The 21,785-nt window shown below is 55.9% G+C and overlaps 2 protein-coding genes across 6 annotated transcripts in view; both read right to left on the bottom strand.

Moving 5' to 3' along the window:
* TTYH2 (tweety family member 2) overlaps positions 1 to 11,889 on the bottom strand; it is a 39,229-nt gene extending 27,340 nt beyond the window's left edge. For 3 of the 4 annotated variants that reach the window (XM_082442469.1, XM_082442468.1, XM_082442471.1), the window contains exons 1-2: positions 11,702 to 11,889; positions 3,774 to 3,946 (exon numbers count right to left, since the gene is read on the bottom strand). In XM_082442469.1, coding sequence (XP_082298595.1) covers positions 3,774 to 3,946; positions 11,702 to 11,830 — 302 coding nt within the window. In that variant the 5' untranslated portion in view covers positions 11,831 to 11,889. The remainder of the gene's footprint in view (positions 1 to 3,773; positions 3,947 to 11,701) is intronic. The other variant, XM_082442470.1, reaches the window with a different exon arrangement.
* A 5,320-nt stretch (positions 11,890 to 17,209) lies between these two features.
* RPL38 (ribosomal protein L38) lies at positions 17,210 to 21,516 on the bottom strand. 2 transcript variants are annotated; one of them, XM_082442332.1, is made up of 5 exons: positions 21,438 to 21,516; positions 21,287 to 21,320; positions 21,064 to 21,124; positions 18,031 to 18,153; positions 17,210 to 17,941 (listed from the first exon to the last, which is right to left on the bottom strand). In XM_082442332.1, exons 2-5 carry the CDS (start codon positions 21,287 to 21,289, stop codon positions 17,937 to 17,939), a joined length of 192 nt encoding a protein of 63 aa, XP_082298458.1. In that variant the 5' UTR covers positions 21,290 to 21,320; positions 21,438 to 21,516; the 3' UTR covers positions 17,210 to 17,936. The 2 variants fall into 2 exon arrangements, with proteins under 2 accessions (XP_082298458.1, XP_082298457.1); XM_082442331.1 differs by having other exon boundaries at positions 17,210 to 17,284; positions 21,438 to 21,484.
* Between the last annotated feature and the right edge of the window lie 269 nt (positions 21,517 to 21,785).

Here is a 21,785-nt window from a genome sequence, read left to right as displayed (position 1 = left end):
TTTAAATCCATCCCTGTGAAATTTCATCTAGTTGGTTTTAGCCCAACATTCCAGCCTGAACAAATCATCCGAAGTCTTGCCTCTGTCACTGATCATACTTTATCTGACTCACACCATTGGCGGTCCTCTCAAGATTCATTAAACAGTCTCCTTGAGTTTTCATCCAGAACGCTGATTTTGCGAGGGGGAAAGATGAAGGCACGTGTGCAAACGCTTACCCTTTTTCTTTAAACAGGGCAGGACCTGGGATGGAATCCCCTGGGAGACTGTTATAGAAACCTCCTTCCAGGGTGCCCTTGACCCCTAATTCAGGGTTTCTCAGGAAGTGGTCCATGGACCACAGGACAGAATCACCTGTTAAAAGCGCAGGTGGGGGTGGGGGCGGGGGCGGGGGGCACACCGCACCCATTTGTTACCAGTATGGTCTGAGAATGTGCATTTTAAAACAAGGTTCCTATCTGCTTCACGTGTCTGACGCACGCACGCATGCACGCACCAGCTACAGTTTGGTGAAGCCATGAGTAAATCAGTATTCTTTGCATTCAACCAGAATTGTTCAGCCAGCTTTGAATCCACTTAACCGCACCACCACACAATCTGTAAATACAGCATCCACAGGGAGACTGGGAAGACCTTGATCAAATGCAGAAGTATTCATACATTAAACGTATTGTATTTCCAGGAGCTTCTATTTAGTCACTCCATCTGTTAAATTTCAGTATGTTCTGAAAAACACCTTTCGTTTGCTCCTTGTGTTTCTAACTTTCTCTGCTGGTTCTCTGTGTCACGATCCAGTGTTTTCTGGGGACTCGGCCTCAAGCCAATGCTCTCCCATCCTTTTAAATCTCCCTTTCCCTGTTTTCAACGATGGAGGATTCTACTTTTGCGTCTTCTCATAGTCTATGGATTTATCGGAGATGATGGCTCAGGAGGGGCTGTGTAATTGCACCCGGTCTTCTGAGACAAGTTTGTGGTTCTGCCCCCTCTCTGGTATAACAGCACCACTCTCTTTCTCAAATATTAAACCACTGTCCCCCCCAAAGAGAGGAGCAACGGGAGCTCTCCTCATATCCCTTTTGCCTTGTTCATTCTTTCTTCTAAGGATTGAATCTCCCTTCTTCTCTGGGATCCTTGCTGTCAGAGCTCAGCAAGACCTTCCCCTCCTAATCCCCTCAACCTCACCTCGTATCCCTTCTCCTTCTGCTTTTGTTGACCCCCTATCCCCACTTCTCTCCCTCAACTCATTCCAACTGGGCTCCAATGTGAGCACAGCTCCAGTGAAGGTAACTGTGGACCTCCACTGCACTTACTGCTGATACCCCCACCCTGCTGCACCCCTACCCCAGCCCCCTCGCCCGCCCCTCTGCTCCAGCCACACTGGCTTCTCTCAGTGCCTTAAAAGCTTTGTGCATCCCACTCCTGGGCATATACCTGGACAAAACTATAATTCAAAAAGATACATGCACCCCTATGTTCATAGCTGCACTATTCACAATAGTCCAGACACGGAAACAACCTGAATGTCCATCGACAGATGAACGGATAAAGAAGATGTGGTACATATACACAATGGAATATTACTCAGCCATAAAATAGAATGAAATAATGCCATTTGCAGCAACATGGATGGACCTAGAGATTATCATACTAACTGAAGTAAGTCAGACAGAGAAAGACAAATACCATATATCGCTTATATGTGGAATAATCTAAACTATGACACAAATGAACGTATCTACGAAACAGAAACAGACTCACAGAGAACAGACTTGCGGTTGCCAAGGGTGAGGCGGGGTGGGGGAAGGATGGATTGGGAGCTTGGGGTTAGCAGATGCAAAGTATTATATACAGAATGGATAAACAACAAGGTCCAACTGTGCAGCACAGGGAACTCTATTCAATATCCTGGGATAAACCATAATGGAAAAGAATATGAAAAAGAATAACTGAATCACTTTGTCGTACGGCAGAAATTAATACAACATTGTAAATCAACTATACTTCAATAACATAAGTTAAAAACAAAAAGCTTTGCTCCCCCTCTCCCCCCCACCACAGGGCCTTTGCACACACTCCAATTCCCTCTGCATGGAAGTATCTCCTCCCAGCCTGCCCCCACCTTTGCCTAGTTCACGTCTTCTCATCCCGTTGGTCTTGGTGCCCTTGTCACCCAGTTAACGCCCGACTCGAGTGGGCCATCCAACTTCACGCCTATGCCTTGCCTCCAAAATTACCCTTTAATTCATAAGTACTCAAATCAAACAAGCATACGATCCTCTGTCTCTCCCAACAGACCAAGAGCTACAAGAAGGCAGAACTGGTGGCTGTTTTTATCGCCGGCTCCCTCGTGCCTGGCACAGGTAACCTGGAGAATTCTGAAGGAGCTGTGCCACATACACTCCCGTTTTGAGTTTTCCTTAAGCGGCAGGTAATGATTACTTATTGGAATTGACCTCCCGAAGTCATTCTTACTGTTCCAAAGTATTCTTCTGTCATCTGCAGTATTTTTTTCAGAAAAATCTGAGTTCATAGGAGAAAGGGCTGCCTGCGTAGCAAGCACTGCTGGTTTCTTTGGCGTCTCCATCCTGTCTCTCCCTGCCTGCCCTGCACACCTTACTCTCAGGAGGGGGCTGTTTAATACCAGGTACTTTGCACGAGGCTCCTTTCTGCTGGGAGTCATACTTGTCTTTGAACTTGTGACCGTGGCTCAAACTCTCTCCTTTAAGTTTATGATTTAAGCCCCGGCCGCACGTCTCACCCAGCCCTGGTCCCCTTCCACGTGCTTGGTGCTTTGTCACCCCTGCAAAGCTGTTTTGAGTTCTTGCCTATCTTTTGGCTTAGACGCTCCTGACACTGCAGGCAGGACGGGACCTTGAACGTGATCTAACGGAGAAGACAGCCCTGGGGATGAGGTGAGCCGCTAGGGATGAGCCCCATCTGCCTCTTGTCCTGCTGCCCAGACAGTGCTGTGGGTTCTTGGATACAATGGACAATTAGCCACGAGGCATTCCACGCCTTGAGCGGGACCACCCCCCGGAGCGTTTCAGGAGGAACTGGGGCTTTTGAAAAAACCTCTGTAGATACAAAAACAAGAAAAATAGAACTGGTGAACACAAGGCCCGTGTGTGTGTGTGTGTGTGTGTGTGTGTGTGTGTGTGTGTGTGTGTGTACATGGCCTGGGCAGCGTGGCTCTGACACAAAGTTAGAAAGCCTCACTTCACCATCCGAAGCAAAGAAGACCCAGCTGATGGCGCTAAGAGCTATTGATCTTGTGAGAAGATGGCATTGATCCGGACTGGAGTCAGACTTTGATCGCAGACCCCGGGCGGCCGCTGGGAGGGGACAGGACGCAGAGAGCAGAGACGTCGCTGGTCAGCTGCTCAGGGAGCTCGCTGCCAGGCTGGAGAGGCCCGCCCTGGGGCAGGGGCTAGGGTTGCTCGGGAACCTCCCCTCGCCATCCAGGGCATCTGATTCCCACTGTTCGGCGAGAAAAGGCACAGCTTTCACCCTGGAGACAGGCCCTCCCATCCGGGTACCCGGAGCTCAGGCAGGAGAACGTGGCCAGACAGCTGATGAGCCACTTGGGGGTTGCCGGCGGCGGGGTGGGGGGGGGTGCGGGAAGTGGAGGGCGAGGAAGGGGTGTCCTGGTCATCAGGCTGACCACTGGCAAGACCCAGATGGTCAGGCCCACTTTTCTTCCGCTGTGTCCGCCTCGCAGCCTCACACGGAGACCCCCTCACCCCCCGCCCGGCTCGGCGCGGAGGGACACTCACCAGCAGACGAGCCCAGCCACCACGGCCGTCCAGGTGACGCAGCAGGGGTGGCGACGCTTGGTCTGCACCGCACTGTTCTGCAGGGAGCAGCACACGCACACCAGGTAAGCCGCGAGGAAGACGAGGTTCAGGCCCAGCCCGACGGCGGCCACCAGCCCCAGGAACAGCAGCGACTGAGGAGGGAGAGGCCTTGGGTCAGCATTCGCTCCAATGGGTGGCAGGGGTGTTGGGAAGCGCCCTGCCCTCGGGCTGGGCGGGGAGTGGGGGGCAGAGGAGCTTAGGTGTGGGTGGGGAAGGACACGAGACAAGTGGCGTTAGGAGGAGCGGCTCAAGCCTGGCCCCCAGGTCCGGGGCTTACACACCTGGATGCAGGTGCGGACCAGGCCCTGTCTGATGATGGATGTTCTGAGCTGCTCAAGAGACAAGGCAGGAATCATCCCCAGACAGTGAGGTCTGTGGGCAGTGCTCTGTGTGACCGAGGGAGACAAGGAGACGGACGTCCATGGGATCAGAGCATCCAAGGCCTCCCGGAGGACACGGGGCTGGGCGGGGTGTCTCAGAAGCTGAGTGGGGCCTGTCGCAGGGCAGGGAAGGGATGCCCTGGCGGATCTGCCCCACCGAGCCTCGTTCCAGGTATCGGGGTACATCCTCAACCAGAGGCCAACTCTGCGCTGGGGGAGGGGGGAGACGTCAGGAGATGCACCTGGGGCATCCCTCTCATCACATCTTGAAAGGGACGGCGACCCCCAGATGCCAATTGTGGCAGCAAAGCCCAGAATTCTGAAGGGGGGAGGAAATGCCGTCTCAGGTCCGCCGAGCAACCCAGGGTCCTACAGAAGGAGCCGCTATCTGTCAGGAGGCCCAGAGCCCCCCACTCCTTGCCTTCCAATCTCCTGATTCAGCCAGATGGACACCCGATGGCACCAGGACTGGTGGCCGCCCGCCAGGGCTGGGCCTGGCTCTAAGTCAGGCTCCTGAGCGGACAGCCTCGCCCCGCTGCCCACGTGCCCCGAGTCGTTCCCAGCCCAGAGCCCCCAGCGCTCCAGTCTGGGCTGTCGGGGCAGGGTGAGCAGCAGAGTCGGGGAGACACTGGGACCCTTCTGGTCTAAGGGGGAGACAAGACTCAGGCAGGAGCATGCGCACACCAGGGGACAACCCTGAACACAGAGGCTGGGGTCTGCAGTCCCGAGGCCCGGGGTCGTCTTGGAGGGGGGTGGGCAGAGCCTCACAGGGGAGAGGGTATCTGCTGAGCCCACTCAGCCGCTCGGGCCCGTGAGGGCTTGGGCCAGCCTGCGGACCCCTGACTTGACTTGCTCTGCTGGTCACCTGGACCGACAGGTTTCTGAGCCTCATGGACAAATGGCCAAAGCAGTGGGGACAGCCCAGAAGAGGACAGGAGAGATGGCTCAGGGTGGATGTGACGAAGTGTGGCTTTCACCTCCACCTGGGATAAATATGTCTTAGGTACTGCCAGGAACTTGCTCCCCGACCCCCGACTCAGCAGCATGGGTGGTAAGCCCTCCTCCTCCAGGTAGCTGGGAAGGCCCAGTGGACCTGACCACACCCCCCTGAGGAAGTTCTCCTGGGTGGCAGGCGCTGGGGCTCCCGGGCCAGGGCCACTGGGCCTGTCCCATGGACTGTGCCAGGAGGCTGGCCTGGTGAGACGGTGGAAGAAGCTGCCACTAGCCGGCCCCCAGCCCATGCCCCTCACTGGAGGCCCTGTAGCCGCAGGCCAAGGGGAAGAAGGCAAGGATGGGGGTTTAGAGCCTTGCTATTCAAAGTGAAGTTCACCAACCCTGCGGCATTGACATCTTCTGAAATGCAGAACGCAGTGTCTCAAGCCCCACCCTGGACCCAGTGAATCAGAACTGCACCAAGAGATGATCCCAAGAGACCTGTATCTCATTGAAGTTGGGGAAGCACTGATTAGTATCAACAGACTTTCTCAAACTGTTTATAGCAGCTAAACCTTTTCTTCAGACTCGCTTAGCAGAGAGCTGATATACAGAGCGCCCCTGAGGGGTGGACGTAAATGCCAAGCTTTGGAGGCTTCCCTGGTGGCGCACTGGTTGAGAGTCTGCCTGCCAATGCAGGGGACACGGGTTTAAGCCCGGGTCTGGAAGGATCCCACATGCCGCGGAGCAACTGGGCCCGTGAGCCACAATTACTGAGCCTGCGCGTCTGGAGCCTGTGCTCCGCAACAAGAGAGGCCGCGATAGTAGAGGCCCGCGCACCGCGATGAAGAGTGGCTCCCACTTGCCACAACTAGAGAAAGCCCTCGCACAGAAACGAAGACCCAACACAGCCATAAAAAAAAAAAAAAAAAAAATGCCAAGCTTTGTCCTGGCCATCCCCTTGCAGGCTGAGGCCCCTCTGCTAAAGCCCAGGACCCCCTTCACAAGTTGCAAACCACTGTGCAGTGTGCATATACCCCAAGAGCCAGCGACCCCACTCCTGGATACTCACCTGGCAGAAAGGAGGGCTCATGTCCCCCACAAGATACATGCACGAATGTTCACAGCAGCCTAACACTGCGGTAATAGCCAAACACCAGAAACAACTTAAATGTCTACCAACAAGAGATCAGATAGATAACAGGGATTGGAGCCACACAATGGAATACGACGCAGTTATGAAAAGTAAACTGCGCGACAGCCAGTGATACGGGAGAATCTCACAGATGTAACGGTGGAGGAAACAAGCCAGAGGACACAGCAGAGACTGTGTGGTTTAACTGACGTAAGATGCGAAGTCAGAGAAACTCATCTGTAGTGACAGAGGTCCGAATAGTAACTACCTTTGGGAGGGAATCAAGTGGGATGGAGCCTCCTTGGGGGGTCAGGAATACACTTTGACTGGGATGGTGTCACACACACACACACACACACACACACACACGTATTGAGGTGTACACTTAAGGATGTGCACTTCCCTATAAGTTAATCCTAATTAAAAAGAAAGTAACAAAAAGCTGGATAAAGCTTTTGTATAGATTAGAGACTGGTTAACCACCAGACCTCCCCCCAGCTGCCCTGGACAGCCTCACCCTCAATCTCCCCCCAAACAGGAAAACCCACTGACTCTCTCATGGGGCCCCATCCACCAAGGAAGGACCTCCAGGAAGTAATCTCGACTTGGGTTGGTGCCCTTTCAATCTCTCCAAACCACAGCCCGTCCCCACCCCCCGAGCCCCTGCCCTGGCTCCCCCGTTTCACGCCTCACAGCCCACTCCGGCCTCCTGACCTCCTGCAAGCCCCGTCTCGTGCGCAGGGCCCTGGGATTCCGAGGCCGGGGGGCGGGGTGGGGGGCTCCCCAAGCTGGGCGTCTGGCCTCAGTTCGATTACCCTTGATGCAGCCCAGCCCTGGGGAGGCCCTGTCTGGGAAACCCAAATGCGGAGGCCCTTTTGTTAGCAGTTCCCCTCCAGAACTTTCCTCAGGCGCTGGGAGCACGAGGGCAGGGGCAGAGGGGTTAGGGTTAGGGTTAGAGGAAGGAGGAGTTGGAGGGCGGAGGGAAGAGGAGCCTGGAGAGCCATCTCCCACGGCCACCTTGATGTCACCGGCTGGCCAACGGGCAATTATTTTCCAGCCCCTAATTAACACTGCAGGCCCCCATGTGCCTGGGTTGGGGGAGGGCGTTACAGGGAGGACCTCCCGTCCAGAGGAAGCCAGGAGCTCTGCTCACAAGACCTCCTGCTCCGACAGAGCCGAGAAAGGAGCTTTCCAGGTCATCTCCTGCGGCCACCACCGCGCCGTCCCGCCCAGCACCCGGCCCCTAGCCCCCGTGTCAGGGCTCGGGCCTCTCCCCTCATCGCAGTGACTTCCATTAGCTCTGGTTTGTCACTCTGTGATGAGAAACCAGAGCACAAACCCAGGACCCGAGCTGGGGGCAGCAGTGACCGACTGGCATTCTGGGAACGCCGAGGCTGCAGCTGCACCCCGAGGGGCTCCTGCACTGGGGTGGGGGTGGAGTGGGCAACAGCCCGAGCGCCCCTCGCCCCGAGACCCCAGGAGACAGAGAGTGAGCCAGCCTAGGGGTGAGGCCAGGGGGCGAGGAGCTGGAGGGAGAGGCAGTGACTGGATAAGGGTGAAGTCCCTCCACCCCTGGGGGCAGGGGGCAGCGTGACTGTCCCGCTGACCGTGACTCAGGGCTCAGACTGGGCGAAGGCGGCTTCCTCTTCCCAAGCTCGGCTCCTCTCAAATCCTGCCGGCGGGCCTCCCCGCCTGGCCTCTCCTCCTGAGGACTGCCCCCCAAGTTGGGGGAGCCCTATAGTTCTGGGTCTAGCCCCTCCCTCGCCGCCTCCCCCCGCCTAAGGACACACACTTGGGACTCTCTGGGGAGTCTATGAGCAGAACCACCTAAGGTCAACACACGGAAATCCGTGCCTCCGTGTAAAAAATTAAGAGCGTCTCCTCTACTTCCTCATGCGCGTCCCAAGAGAACGGCTGGGCTATGGATGCGGGGCGAGGAAAGACGGAACAGGGAGCACACAGGAGGCTCCTGCACGTCGGCAGAAGCAACAGTCAACCTTTGCGCAGCATTTTGGAGCTTCCAGACCTCTCAAGGACAGTAGACCCTCAGTGTCTGGTCTCCCACCTCTCCGGGGAGGTGGGTGCGTGGTGACGGTGGCAACTGAAGGAGGAAACTGAAGTGGCTTGTTCTGGGAGTCACTGCTGGGGGCAGTGCCAGGGGCCCTTTCTGTTGTCCCCAACTCTGTCCAATGGGCACCTGGCCAGCTGGGGCTTCCTCCTTGCCAAGCAGGGCTTGTGACAACTTAGGAAGTGCCGGGCGCTGGCCACATGCTTTACACCCACTAACTGATCGGGTCCCTTTAGTAGCCCTTCGAAGCAGGGATCCACTCCATCTCCACTCCTTCTCCCCGGGTTAGAGGTCAGCAGACTCAGGCTGAGAGGTCTGGGCTGCTTCCCCGGATGGGGCTGGGGGCCCAGCGGGGCCAGGGCGCCCTCCTCCACCTGGGGCTCGCCTCACCTGCCTCTGCACACAGACCGGGCACGACCTCCCCAAGAGCCTGGTGGATGGAGCCCAGGTAGCCTGAGCGAGGACTCAGGGTCAAGTCCACTGGCAGGGAGGGATGGAAGGACAGCCATCAGGGGGTTTCCATGGCTCCCCAAGACCCCAGAAAGTGACTGGGAGCTCTGCTTCCTCAAGGAAGTTCTGGGAACTGACTTTGCTCAGGATGTCCCAGTCACCAGGCGACCTGCTTTTCACTCCTAGACCTCCTTGCCTTCCAGATCCCCTGCACGGCTTGTCCCCACCCCGGAGCTTTCCAGGACGCACTGCCTGTTCCCAGTTCCATTTAATCTTTGTGTACACACACGCACACACACACACACACACAGTACCACAGGACGGTACTGTTCACTTGGACGTTTGGGGCATGAGCTGAAGCCCCCTCTGCATGAGTCTTTCAGTCCTTCCGGATCAGTGACTGTAGACACAGATCTTCCGTCTGTGTTCTCCATGGGTTATTGTACTTGGACACGTTTCTGAACCTCAAGGAGTCTCCCGGTCTGCGTAATGATTTGCGTCACTGGGTCCTATCACGTGCTATAGGACCCTCTAAGTACTAAGCATGTTTCAAGGGACATCTCATTTAATACTTGCAGAGGAGGAAAGTGAGGCTCAGAGAGGTACAGACACCTGCCATGGTCACACAGCAAGTGACAAAACTGGGATTCCAACGCAGATAGCTGGATGGCACAGCCCCCGTCCCAGCTACTCAGCTGCTGTAGCGCTGAGCCTAGAAGGCCTTGGTTATCACGTGACCTCCCCGCCCGGCACTGGGCTTCTCCCCAGGCAAGTGTGCTGAGTACTGAGATGACTGACAGCAGAAAGTGTCCAATCCAGGGCGTTAACTGACGTGGTGCCCTGACTCGGGCGGTGATCGCCGCTCAGGAGGAAGGGGACGAAGATGGGGACGTCCAGGAGAGACCCACGGTCAGACAACAGGGGAACTTACCAAAATAGGAGCCGCCTTAAATAAATACCCAGAGCCAGACTTCCCATCCAGGCTCACCAGACTCATCTCCCACTCAGAGCCCTCAGGCGGCCTAAGCAGGACATGGAGGGTAGGGGTGGGGCTGGGTGTTAGGCGGCTGGGGAGCAGCGGCCCTGGGGATGCCAGCAGTGTGTCAGGGTCTGAACCCTGGGAGGAGAGGGGCAGGGGCTGTGAGTGGGTCCCTCTGGCTCGTCTGGCACCTCTCCAGGGGACCGAGGCGGGTGGCCCAGGCTCAGGCCCTGCCAACCACAGCTGCTGGCCAGACGGGAGCTGTCTCTGGCGGGGGGAGTGCCCTACCACCCCTCCCCACACACCAAGGTCCTCTCCACCCAGGCCGAGAGTTTACTTTTCCTCCGGGGGAAAGGAGAAAGCTATGGTTGGAGAGCCCAGGGGCAGGATCTGGGACGCGGGGTTTGGGACACACGGACGTGGGGTCGGACACACACACAGTACGCAAGCAACACAGCTGTCTCTGAAATCATATCCGCCTCTTTTCATGCATTCATTGGGAGCGGAAGATTCCCTGGAGCTCTCCCCAGGTGGCTACATTCTCAGGGAACTGCCTTCCCCAGGCAGGGCTTGGGGACAGGGAGGGGCAGGCAGACAGGGAAGGAAACGAACTCGGGAAGCCAAACCGGGCGACGGATCCCTGCCTAAGAGCAGGAAGGGGTCCTGATTCTCTCCTCCTTCTGGAAGGGCAGGCACCATCTGCCTGGGGCCCGAGGGTGACGGGGACACTCGGGGTTATTATTAGACTCGCTGTCGCTGGCGCCCTGCACCCCCTACTGGATCAGGATCGCGGGCGCCCTGCAGGAGAGAGTCCTGGCAGCGGAGAGGTGAACAGCCGACTCCCTGCTCAGCCTCGCTGGAGGCCCTGCTCTGCCCTGGCTGGCCTCACACCGGGAGACCGCGGAGAGCCTGACACGCAGGCAGAGGCCGCCGGGGGTCAAAGTCCTGAGACGGGCGCTTAGTGCTGAACAAATGGGCCCCATCTTGGACTTCCAGGCCCCGGAATCTTTGCCCCAACAGAAAACTACTCAGCCTGGCCACAGGGGCTGGAGTGGGCTGGGCCACAGCGGAGAAGGCTGGGAGATTCTGCAGTTCGTCTGGGCGGGGAAGCCTGGGGAGCGCCCCTTCCCCCCAGGGGTGCGGAAACCGCGGAGGCCAGCAGAGCAGGGCAAGGCGAGAATTGCAGGGATGAGGCGAGTGGCTGGCCAAGCCGCTAAGACCCCAGAAATCCAGGGCCTAGAAGGTGTGTCTGTACAGAGAAGGAGGGTGCGCTGGTGTGAGATGGGGCTGATGGGGGCCACCTGCCTTCCCCCAAATATCCACCCGTAGCTGAGGGTCCACACCCCTCTCCCCCAGCTCTGTCGCCTTCCAGGAGGGGCCCAAGTAGAGGTGCTGGCAGCGGCTTCCACGCTGCAAGCAGGGGCTGGGGAGGAGGGTTGCTGCGGAGACGAACCGGGAGACTCCGGTCAGTTCTGCCCAAACTTCTCCCAGAGAGAGCGCGTCGTGTAGCCGCAGAAGGAGGAAAACGGCGGGGCGCACCTCAGCATCGCCGCAGCTGGCGCGGCGGAATGCCCGGGTACGGGCACAAATGCCCCTACGCCCGCGGCGCTGCCCTCCCCCTCGGCGCTCGGCCTCCCCGCCCCCCCGCAGGCAGCCTCTGCGCCCTTCCCCCCCGTGTCCCTCGGCCGGCTTAACTCCCATCTTTCCAGTTGTCCCGGCCCATGAGGTTCCCAGACGGGAGGGCCGTGGGCCAAGGACTCGCGGGGAAAGGGGAGAGGGGCGAAGAGGCTGCGGGGAGAGTGGGGGGCGGGGTCTGGACGCCTGTGGAGAGCGGCGGGCTGGGAGGGCGGGAGGGGTGGCGCCGGGACTTGGGGCGCCGGGTCGGGGGCGGCGCGGACTCACCTCCTGGTAACTCTCATCGCGGGGCCTGAAGGTGCTGTCCACCGGCTGCAGGCGCAAGCCGACGTGCGGGACGCGGTGCAGCCACGCCACCCACCAGGGCGCGATATACTCCACGCGCGCCGCCAGCATGGCTCTGCCGGAGTGCGCCCGCCCGCTGCGGCCGCCGCCCGCCGCCCGCCGCCCGCCGCCCGCCGCCCGGCCCGGGACGCGCGCCCGCCCGCCCCGGGCCCCGCCCCGGCCCCGCCCCGGCCCCGGCCCCGCCCCGGCCCCGCCCCGCCCCAGGCCCCGCCCCGGCCCCGCCCCCTGAGCGCGCGCCGGCCCCGCCCCCTCCGTGGTGGGGGCGCTCCTCGCCCTGTGCTCACCCTCCGGCGTTAAGGGGTCACGCCGAAGAGCCTGAAGCGTGTTTTTGGTCTGGAATCTGTCCTGGCCCCACGGGCGAGAGAGGCGGAAGGAGCAGTGGAAACAGCCCCCAGAAGGCTTCTGAATCTGTCTCTGAACAGCACTCTCTAGGTCCCCGGGCTTCTGGTCACGTATCATCAAAGCAAGCATGTAGGGGGTCTTTGAGTGCCGCGGGCAGTCATGGCGCGAGAGGCGAGGCCGGCCGTTCCTAGCGCTCTTAGAGGGTAGCGAACTGACTGATTGGGGAAGGAAGGGACCCAGTCCTGGGTCACTAGTTCCGAATTCACTCTCAACCGTGATTGAGCATTCACTCTGTAAGCCACGTGGGTTCAAAGACATGGTCCTGCCCCGGGAGCGCCCAGCCCATCTGCCCGAACAACTAACGGGTGCCGCCTGGAAAGCCCCGGGGATTAAGAGAAGCAGCTGATTCTTACCAGCCGGCGGGACAGGGCGGGACGGGGCGGGTCCTCTGGGGAGAGACCCTGGAATTGTCCTGAGGGGAGGGGAGGGGAGGGAGCACCGGGAGTGCCGGGAAGGGCCGGACATCCCAGGGAGACGCCAGAACCGTCGAGAACACAAGTTTACTGAGCGCCTACTACGTGCCAGGCACTGTTCTGTCCGTGAACAAAAGAGGATGGAAGCTCTGGCTGGGAGGGGATCGCAGTTTAGCGGCAGGTGGTAGCAGTGCCCACGTGAAGACGGACAGCGTGCTAGGTTAGCGATGTTCTGGAGGAAAGCAGAGCAGGGTCAGCGCGTCAGGATGCGGGGGATGCGATGGGGGCAGTCCCGGATCCGACAGAGCCTCGCGGAGGGACGCGCCGTCCTGCGACCCAAACAGCGTGTCGTGACTGCGGGACGCGCGGGGCGGGAAGGAGGGGGAAGGCTTGGGACAAGGTCCAGGGCAGGGTAAAGGGCCGCCTGAGGTCGGTGAGGTGGGTGTGGGGCGGTTAAGGGGTCCTGAAGGGATCAGGCTTGAGTTGCAGACAGTCTGAGAGGTGGTAGCGAGGTGGGTAGAGACACCGGTGAGAAAAGAGACCTGGGAGAAACTTCTAGGTTTCTGGCTTGGGGAACGGGGTGGATGCGGGTGAAACTCCAGCGTGGCTGCTAGAGGGGGAGAGACCACACACGCCCCTTCCCCTATCAGAGATCCAGGGCTGGGAGATGGAGTCCTGTTCTGTGGTCGAGACCTCTCTCTCCTCCGGGAGGTCGCGGTCCGGGTCAAGGTTCCCTGAGCCTGACTGCGGCCGTCCGATCTGCGCAGGCCCAAAGCTGAGGCACAGAAGTTGGAGAGCACCGTTCCTGTCATTGGGGTTTCCTTTCATTAATTCAACAGATTTTGATTGAGCACCTTCTCCGTTCTAGGGAATACAGTGATGAGAAAAACACACGTTCCTGCCTGCATGGAAAGTTTAATAGGTGAGGGGAGGCAGCCTTTATTTATCCCGCTCAGTGATTAACTACAACCCCAGCCCCCCCACCCACGCCAAAGTGCTTTCAAGAGCCCGGTGTCGGTGTGTGAATCGGGACAGAGTCTTGGGAGGGTGGGACATTTCCTGAAGAACGACGCGTGAGGTGAGAGCTGAAGGATGAGGAGGGGTTAACTCCCAGCGTCCTGGGGGAGGATGGATCCGGAGCAGGGGGACAGTACACTGTGAGGTCAGGGACCAAGGTCCACAGGGGACGAAGTGGAATCAGTAAATACAAACCCCGGAGTGAGGGGAGTGGCAAGAAGGAGAGACTGGCACACTGCACCGACAGAAACAGATCAGTGGCAGGCTGCCAGGGGCTGGGGTGCAAGAGGGAACTTTGGGGTGGTGGGAATATTCTCTCTGGATTGCAGGGTTGGTTACACAACTGTACATGTTTGTCAAAGTACAAAGAACTGCATACCAAGAAGGGTGAATTTCACTGTAAATTATATCTCAGCCTTACTTTAAAAAAAAATATATATATATATATATATTTTTAGTTCTCCAACCAGGGATCAAACCCGGCCCCTGGCAGTGAAAGCTCTGAGTCCTAACCACTGGACTGCCAGGGAATTTCCCAAAATAAAGGTATTTTTAAAAAGAGAGAGAAAGAAGTTGTCAAGGTAGGCCCGGGCCATACCACACATGGCCCCAGAGGCCCTGGTCAGGGTCTTGGTCTTGAACCGGCCGTGTTGGTAGCTGAGGAAGACGGACCTGAATCGGTTTCGTAGGGCCCTCGGTGGCGCCAATAACCAGCGTGACCACGCAGCCCCCACGCAGCCCCGGGACCTCCGGGATAGGCACCGCCTGGTGCCACAGACACGTTCCCCTCCCCCGCCACCCCTTGTCAACGGCTCTGGCTGCAGCTGCAGATCCCCGCCACAATGACCCGGAAGTTAGGAGGATTTGGCATTCCTCTAGGAAGATTAGAGTCTCTACTGCGAACTGCAAGTGCCTTAGGGGAGAAGGGAGGGGGAGGGCATGGAGTGAACCCTGAGCATCGACTTTGCTGGAGCCGGGGCTGGGCCCAGAGACAGAACGGGTGGGGGAAGGACGGGCCCGCAGCCCACACTTGAAGACGCTGACTGCACAAGCCCACCCTCAGGGCCATCACCGCAGCCACGGGGTGCAGCCTGGAACACACAAACCTGCTGGGCCGGTCTGCACCCAGCTAGACAGTGACCTTTCTAGCTGCTTCCCCGGAGGCCTGCTGACCTAGACAGGACGCCAGTGAAGCAGAGAAGCAGAAGAGAAACGTGAGACCGCCCAGGGCCTCGTTACGGGGGTCGAAGAGCCCTCTTGCCCACGCAGCTCCCCATTCATCTGGCGTGGCGGGAACCAGCTCACCCAAGCTGACCGGCTGACCTCAGAAAGGCAGTGTCGGCCCTGGGCACCAGAGGGCGTGAACACAGACCGATGCATCAAACCAACTTACGCAGAATCTCTGGAATCAGCCCTGGCCTCAGCGAACTTTTAAAAAGTGCCCTAAATGACTGGCAGGCACAGACCGGGGCTGAGAACCACAGCCTGAAAGGACGCCTTCTCTAGACAAATGCCTGCGGGGTTTGTATCCTAGGAACTGGGGCTGGTCTCTGCAAAATGTGCTGGGACAAAGGGAGCCCAAGTGGTAAACCCGCCCTCTTCCTGGGAAGCTGGACCAATGAAAGGGCGGGCAAGACTGGGAGCCGCTGAAGGCGCCCCATCCGGGCCGGTCGCCAACCACTGAGCACCCGAGGACCCCTGTGCCGGAGGAAACAAAACCCGAACTCTTCAGGACTAGATTGAAAAAGGACCTCACATGCCTCGAACTCTTATAGAAAAAAGCCTACAAACGATCTCAGGCACTTGGCTACTTGGGCGTAGATCTCAGTGTAAACCACGGCCAGACCCTCCCGGGCGGCCGGCGCTCATTTGCCGTAGTTTGGCGCCACCTCGTGGTGCACCTGCACATCCGTGCCAAGAAAGACCCTAACCTCGATTGTAGCTCACTGGACTCTGAAACCACTGAAACGGGTATTGCCATAACCTGATGGCAACTGAGTGCTGGAAAGCACCCTGGCGACCCCCACTCAGCTGCCTGAGACTGGTCCTCGGGCTGGGGAATACTTCCTGGCCAGAGGGTAATGAGCCCACAGGACCTGTGCTGGGCTCGTCATTGTCACCGGTGTGGAAACTTTCCTTATTCCAAGCTCAATGACTTTCCCTGCTTAAAAATGTGTGCCTCCTAAAACACTTGGCCCTCTATACTGCTCTCTGTGGGGAAGGGATGGGGGTCCTTCCATGAGGCAGGAGGGGTGCATGTAAGTGAACTGCCCTGCCACCGTGCACTCGCTGGCCACAGGGGACCAACGCCCACTGCTGAAGGCGATTCTGCCTTCTAAGTGCTGCCCCATCTGTGCTTGACTGTCTCCTGTTTGGAGTCCTCCCCGGGATGGGTAACTGGCGCAGGGGGAGCGGAGGTAGTTTCTCAAGATCATTCAAGTCAGCAAGTAGTGGAAGCAGGACTGAATCCCCAAGGAGCCAGGCCCGGCTGGGACCTACACCCCTTACGTGGGGATCTGGGCCTTCACGCACCTGAGCAGCATGTCCTATCCTCACATCCACCACTGCACTGCCTCAATCAAGGTCCGGGGTCAGACCTCTGGCTCCTCCCTTTAAATGTCAACTGGGTTTCACACCGGGTCTTTGGGTTCCAGGGGTTCCTTTCGCTGGGCTAACATCCACTCATCTCCATGCTTAGCTCATAGGCTTCTTCTCAGAGCCCCTCATCTAAACCGTCCTCTCATCTGCGTTCATCTCACGGCACCAAGTACCACTCCCGAGCTCCACTTAATCTTGAGTAGCACTTAGGAAACACACAAGAGTGAATTTTCATTCCTGTGCCTGAGAACACAAGTGTCTTAGTCAAGGGAGGGGAGGGAATCACACATCCACCTCGGCATCAAGAAACATTTCAGGGCTTCCCTGGTGGCGCAGTGGTTGAGAATCTGCCTGCCAATGCAGGGGACACGGGTTCGAGCCCTGGTCTGGGAAGATCCCACATGCCGTGGAGCAGCTGGGCCCGTGACCCACAATTACTGAGCCTGCGCGTCTGGAGCCTGTGCTCCGCAACAAGAGAGGCCGCGATAGTGAGTGGCCCCCGCTTGCCACAACTAGAGAAAGCCCTTGCACAGAAACGAAGACCCAACACAGCCATAAATAAATAAATAAATAAATAAAAAAAAAAAAAAAAAAAAAGAAATATTTCAACATGGCAGACACAAAAGCGCCGCCACCTTCTGAGGAAGAGACAGCTTCATTTACTGCCATTTCCAAGAAGGCTAATCAACTCCTCCTTTTAACTATCATTTTCATGACCAGGGAGCTCGTTTTACCTAAATGACTTTTACATCTCATGAGTGCAGACTGGCTTCACTTCCACCAATAATTGGCTCTTTTAACTGCCTATTTCCATCTACTTATTTTCAAAGTTAGGCTTAAAAAAAAAAAAAAAAAAAAAAAAAGATGGCTCTATTTGTCCGCTGGGATCACAGCCCAAGATTAGGGATGCAACAAGGGAGCCACCAGGACCCCCACCCTAGTCCCACCAGAAGCCATTCCAAGTAACACCCACACCCCCCATCCTCAAAGACAAAGGCCATTTTGAGAATTAAAAAAATTTTAATACAGTTCAAATCGGTGTGAGTGATTCATTTCAGCTCCTTCACTGCCAAACCTAGAGGAAAAGAGACACCAAAAGTAAGCCATTCAGAAGATTATTCATTTTATTTGAGTTACTACTGCTTGTCTGGATTTTGTACTTAAGCTAAAGAGGGCTCGCAAAGCTCAGAAATTAAGCCCACCAGGACGGTTTTGCTTAAAACATCAACAGTCAGTGTTTGATAATAAAAACGTTCCCTCTCTCAGCCTTTCTAAAGATGTTCCAGTTAGTCTTACAAAGGCAAGTGGTGCTGGCTGACTTCTCACTGTGAAGAAGCAGCCTTTAGAACCCCCTCTGGGCTCCTGGGGCAGTTTCCTCCCAGCTGCCCTTTTGAGCCTTCCACCACCAGGACAGGCCCCTATGCTTAACCTATGCGCATGGCCTGTTGTATTTAATAAGTCTCTCAACCTATAAAAATGGGGGTCATCAATATACCCGCACCTACCTACCTTGTAGGGCTGTGGTGAGGATGAAATGAGTGACACAGGATAAGCATCAGCTGTTATGATGCTGCATTAGGAAAGCACTGAAGCGGGTGAAACAAACTTTCCTCTGGCCACGGAAGCGATTTCTGGTATGGGATCTAACCTCTGAGAACCACGCATATTCCTTGCACTACACCCACAGCAAGAGCAGACACTTAGACAAACCACAGAATGGACTTTCCTCATTCTGGGGACAAGTCAAGAAACAAGATGGTGACACAGGGACCCTCCACATTCCAGGTTGTTCCCCCTCCCCGGGGTTTCCGCCTCACTCACCTGGGGGCAGGGACTGCTTCAGCTTCTCTGCCTTCTCTTTGTCTGTGATGACCAAGGTGTACAGGTACCTGCTACATCGAACTTTAAACTTCACATTATCCTTATTTTTCTTGATCTTGACCGCTATCAGAGACCAGAATTAACAATTAAATTGTATCACAGAAAGGAGAGGGCGCAAAGTCCACCTGCTTTATAGTCCTGCAGGAAGTGGCACGTGTGACAGCTGTGCCTGCCTCCCTCCACTGTCCTTCTGTTGAAACAGAAAACAAGACCCCCCGCCCTCCTCTGAGCTCAGTATTTAAAAATAATGTCAGAAATCTTCATTTCCCTTACATTAATACTCAAGAACCTGGAGCTTAATGTTTATATTTAAAACACAGGTAGTATCTGGTAAACTGAACACATCCTAGAACATCCTGTGTCCACCTTGTTATTATTATTTTTTTTAAGGGATGAAAGTAGTTCATAAAGTAAGGAGACGGATTATCTGCCGAGATCAAGAACTTTCCACCACCCTTCTAGAAATAACTCTGCAAATGAGATGCCATCGGGGGCGATGCGGAGGCTCTTCCTTCAGGACCGCCCCCGACATGATGAGCATGTACTGAAGCTTTTCCTCAAATTTGAGCAGAACACATTTTCTGGGCTCTTTATTGCTTTAAAATTCTATCTCAGGAACACAGCTCAGACAATAAAGAGCCCCAACTGTGCTCAAAATTCAACAGCGCAAGGTTTGAAATTTAGCAAACAGTCTGGTTATGTACAAGCGTCAACGCATTTCTATGAGGCCGGCACCTATTCTGGCGGCAGGAAGACATCCGCTTCCCAGGTTACTCATGTCAGGCACCTGTCAAGTTCCTCGTTCCGACTTCTACAGCACAGTTAACTTGGACTCACAACCCACAGCTCCATCTCTGCCGATAACTGCTAAAGCGGTAGGACATGTCACAGGAAGCAGAAGCTCTGTGGCCCTGCCCAAGGCACTGGCTGCCTTGGCTCATGTTTTAATAAATCAGGCACATGGATATTTACTCAAACCAACCTATTCTGCTATCTTAACATTCCTCCCAAAGCTAAGTATACTGCGTCGTCCCTAGTAGCTGCTGTACATCTATAAACTAACTGAACCCTCGCAAGATAAGGCAGATTCATCTCTTAAAAATGTTTATTCAACATCATATGATGCAGCAATTCTACTTACAGGAATATACTCAAAAGTACAGAAAGCAGCAACAAGAGATATTTGTACAACGTTCACAGCAACATTATTCACAAGAGCCAGAGGCAGAAACCACCCGAATGTCCATGGATGGATGGATAAACAAAATGTGGCATGTCCACACAATGGATTATTTAGTCTTAAGGAGGAAATCCTGACAAATTCTCCTACATGGATGAATTTTGAAGCTATCATGCTAAATGAAGTAATAAGCCAGTCATGAAAGGACAAATACCAGATGATTTCACTTACATGAGGCACCTAGAAGAGTCAAATTGATAAGAGACAAAGTAGAATGGTGGTGGCCAAGGCTTGGAGGGAGAGAATGGAAACCTATTGTTTAATGGGTTACAGAGTTTCAGTTTTGCAAGATGAAAACTTCTGGAAAAGGATGGTTGCACTACAATGTGAACGTACTCAAAGCCAGTAAACTGCACACCAAAAACTTTATGTTTATTTTACAATTAAACTATAAAGAAAAATTTAAAAGTTTATTCAAAAAACACTCACTGGGCACCCTATCATATCCAGGGGAACGTGACCCCTACTCTCACAGGTCACTGTCTAAAATCAAGCTCCCAGAATTCAAATGCAAAGCAATCTGATGGATTTGGCGTCACTTGCTCAAGGTGCTAAAGTCTCTAACAGATCGTCTGAGCTGATCCTTGCACCAATCCTAGGAGACAGATGTCATCACCCCCTCTTCAACAGAAAGAAAACAGTGGGGTTGTGTTTACCTTGCTAAGGACAGCTAGCTGCTGGTAGAGCTGGGATCTGAACCCAGGCAGTGACAGCAAATTCCCTGGCCTGGACTAAGGCTGACCCGACACATTTCCTTTGTGCACCCCAGTATATACAAAAACACAAGCGCACTGTCACCCGCGGTCCCCACCACCCGGCAGGACAGACATTCCCACCAGATGCTACCTGTCCCCACAGGTGGTCACCAGTTCACACAGCACCAGGGGATCAAAGGCAACAAGCTGTTTCAGGTAAAGGGGACACAAACATGACTCTTCCTGAAGCCCCGTGAACTCCCTAAAAAGCTCTCCTGAACGCCACTGCTTCACCCTACCACTGACACAGGGCGTCAGAGACGGCTGGTGCCTTAGCCCACCTTAAAGTAAGTCAGCCCGAGAGTACTCCACTTTCACGAGTTACCCGATTTTCTCTTTAGCGCAAATCTGGGAGGGAAAGAAAGCTGTAAGGAGCAGCACAAAAAAGATGACTCCGGGTTAAAGCAGTTCAAGATCTAGTATGAAGCACAAGCTCCCCAAACCTCCTTCAACTACAACAAAGGCAAACCTCAGAATCTCCTCCCACAGTGTAGAGAGAACACGCTGGCAGCTGGGGCTGGCCCATGTCCCTCAAAAACTCGCTGTTTTATGTTTTTGATGCATCAATTACTTTCCCCTTCGTTTACAAGCTAGGACACTAACACACGTAGAAGGGAAACGACTTAGTTCCTTGTGAGCAGGGCCTGTCCTCAGCCCAGAGCCTAACCTGCAGCACTAAGTCGGGGTTTACGAAACGCGCATTTCCAGATCTTCACCCAGTACGGGTTCCGTTCAGAGCACCTACCGTATACAGGAGGACACACACGAACAAAACACCTTAGGACGTTTCTTAAACGTCCACAGTTAGCTAAGGAAGAGAACACACCGGCCAACCAGCTTCTCTTACGCGAGACCCGCCAAAACCACTGCTCCCCGACAGCACGCACAGGCTTAAACAGCCGCCCGGCCCGAGCCCGTGCAGGGCCGGCTCCGCGCCCGCGCGACCCTTTCCCCTCGTTCGTCTAGACCCTCACTTACATTTGGCGTCCTTTCGTCTGGCTGTGAGCAGAAAGTCCTTGATTTCCTCAATTTTGCGAGGCTGCAACACAAAGCAAAAAAAATCAACCGTAGAGACACGCTTTTCTGGGATGGTCGAGCCCACCAGCCCCTCTCGGGGCTCCGGAGACCCTCGCACAGGCGCCCCTGCCCTCGGCCCTCGCCCCGCAACCCCGGAAAGGCCCCAGGCAGGGGTCGTACTCACCATGACGACGAGGCGCGGAGAGCGCGGCCGGAACCTGCGGGAAAACAAGCGTCAGCGTCCATGGGACGCGGGAACCGGCGGCTACCCCGCTTCCCCTCCCCGCACCCCCGAAATACCGGCCCCATCGCACTCTATCCTCCTCCCCCCGCACCTCTGATCCAGGCCCGGGGTCCCCAGACGTCACCCGGCCGTGGATTACTACGGATTACCCCCCACTCCCCACGTAGGGCCCGAGAAACACTCACCGTGAGCAGCCACAAGCGAGGAGACCGGAAAAGAACGAGACTTCCGCTTCCGGTCAGTTAAACCCTCCCCCAGAGGAAGCTGGGTACGGTGTCTGAAACGGGTCAAGAATAACACAGGCGTTCGCCCTTCCCATCGCTGCCTCTCTCCCTAGATTAACAGCGCGGCTCCCCGAAAGCAATGGGCCACCTCCCTCCACCACTCCCTACCTCCTCTATCCTCCGGTCCAAACCCCACCTTGGCTTTGCTAGGTTTT

The sequence above is a fragment of the Balaenoptera physalus genome, assembly GCF_965194825.1.
Source record: "Balaenoptera physalus genome assembly, chromosome: 20".
In the NCBI taxonomy this organism is placed as follows: Eukaryota; Metazoa; Chordata; class Mammalia; order Artiodactyla; family Balaenopteridae; genus Balaenoptera; species Balaenoptera physalus.
Note: the sequence above shows the minus strand (reverse complement) of the source record. Positions and strands in the feature narration are given on the sequence as shown.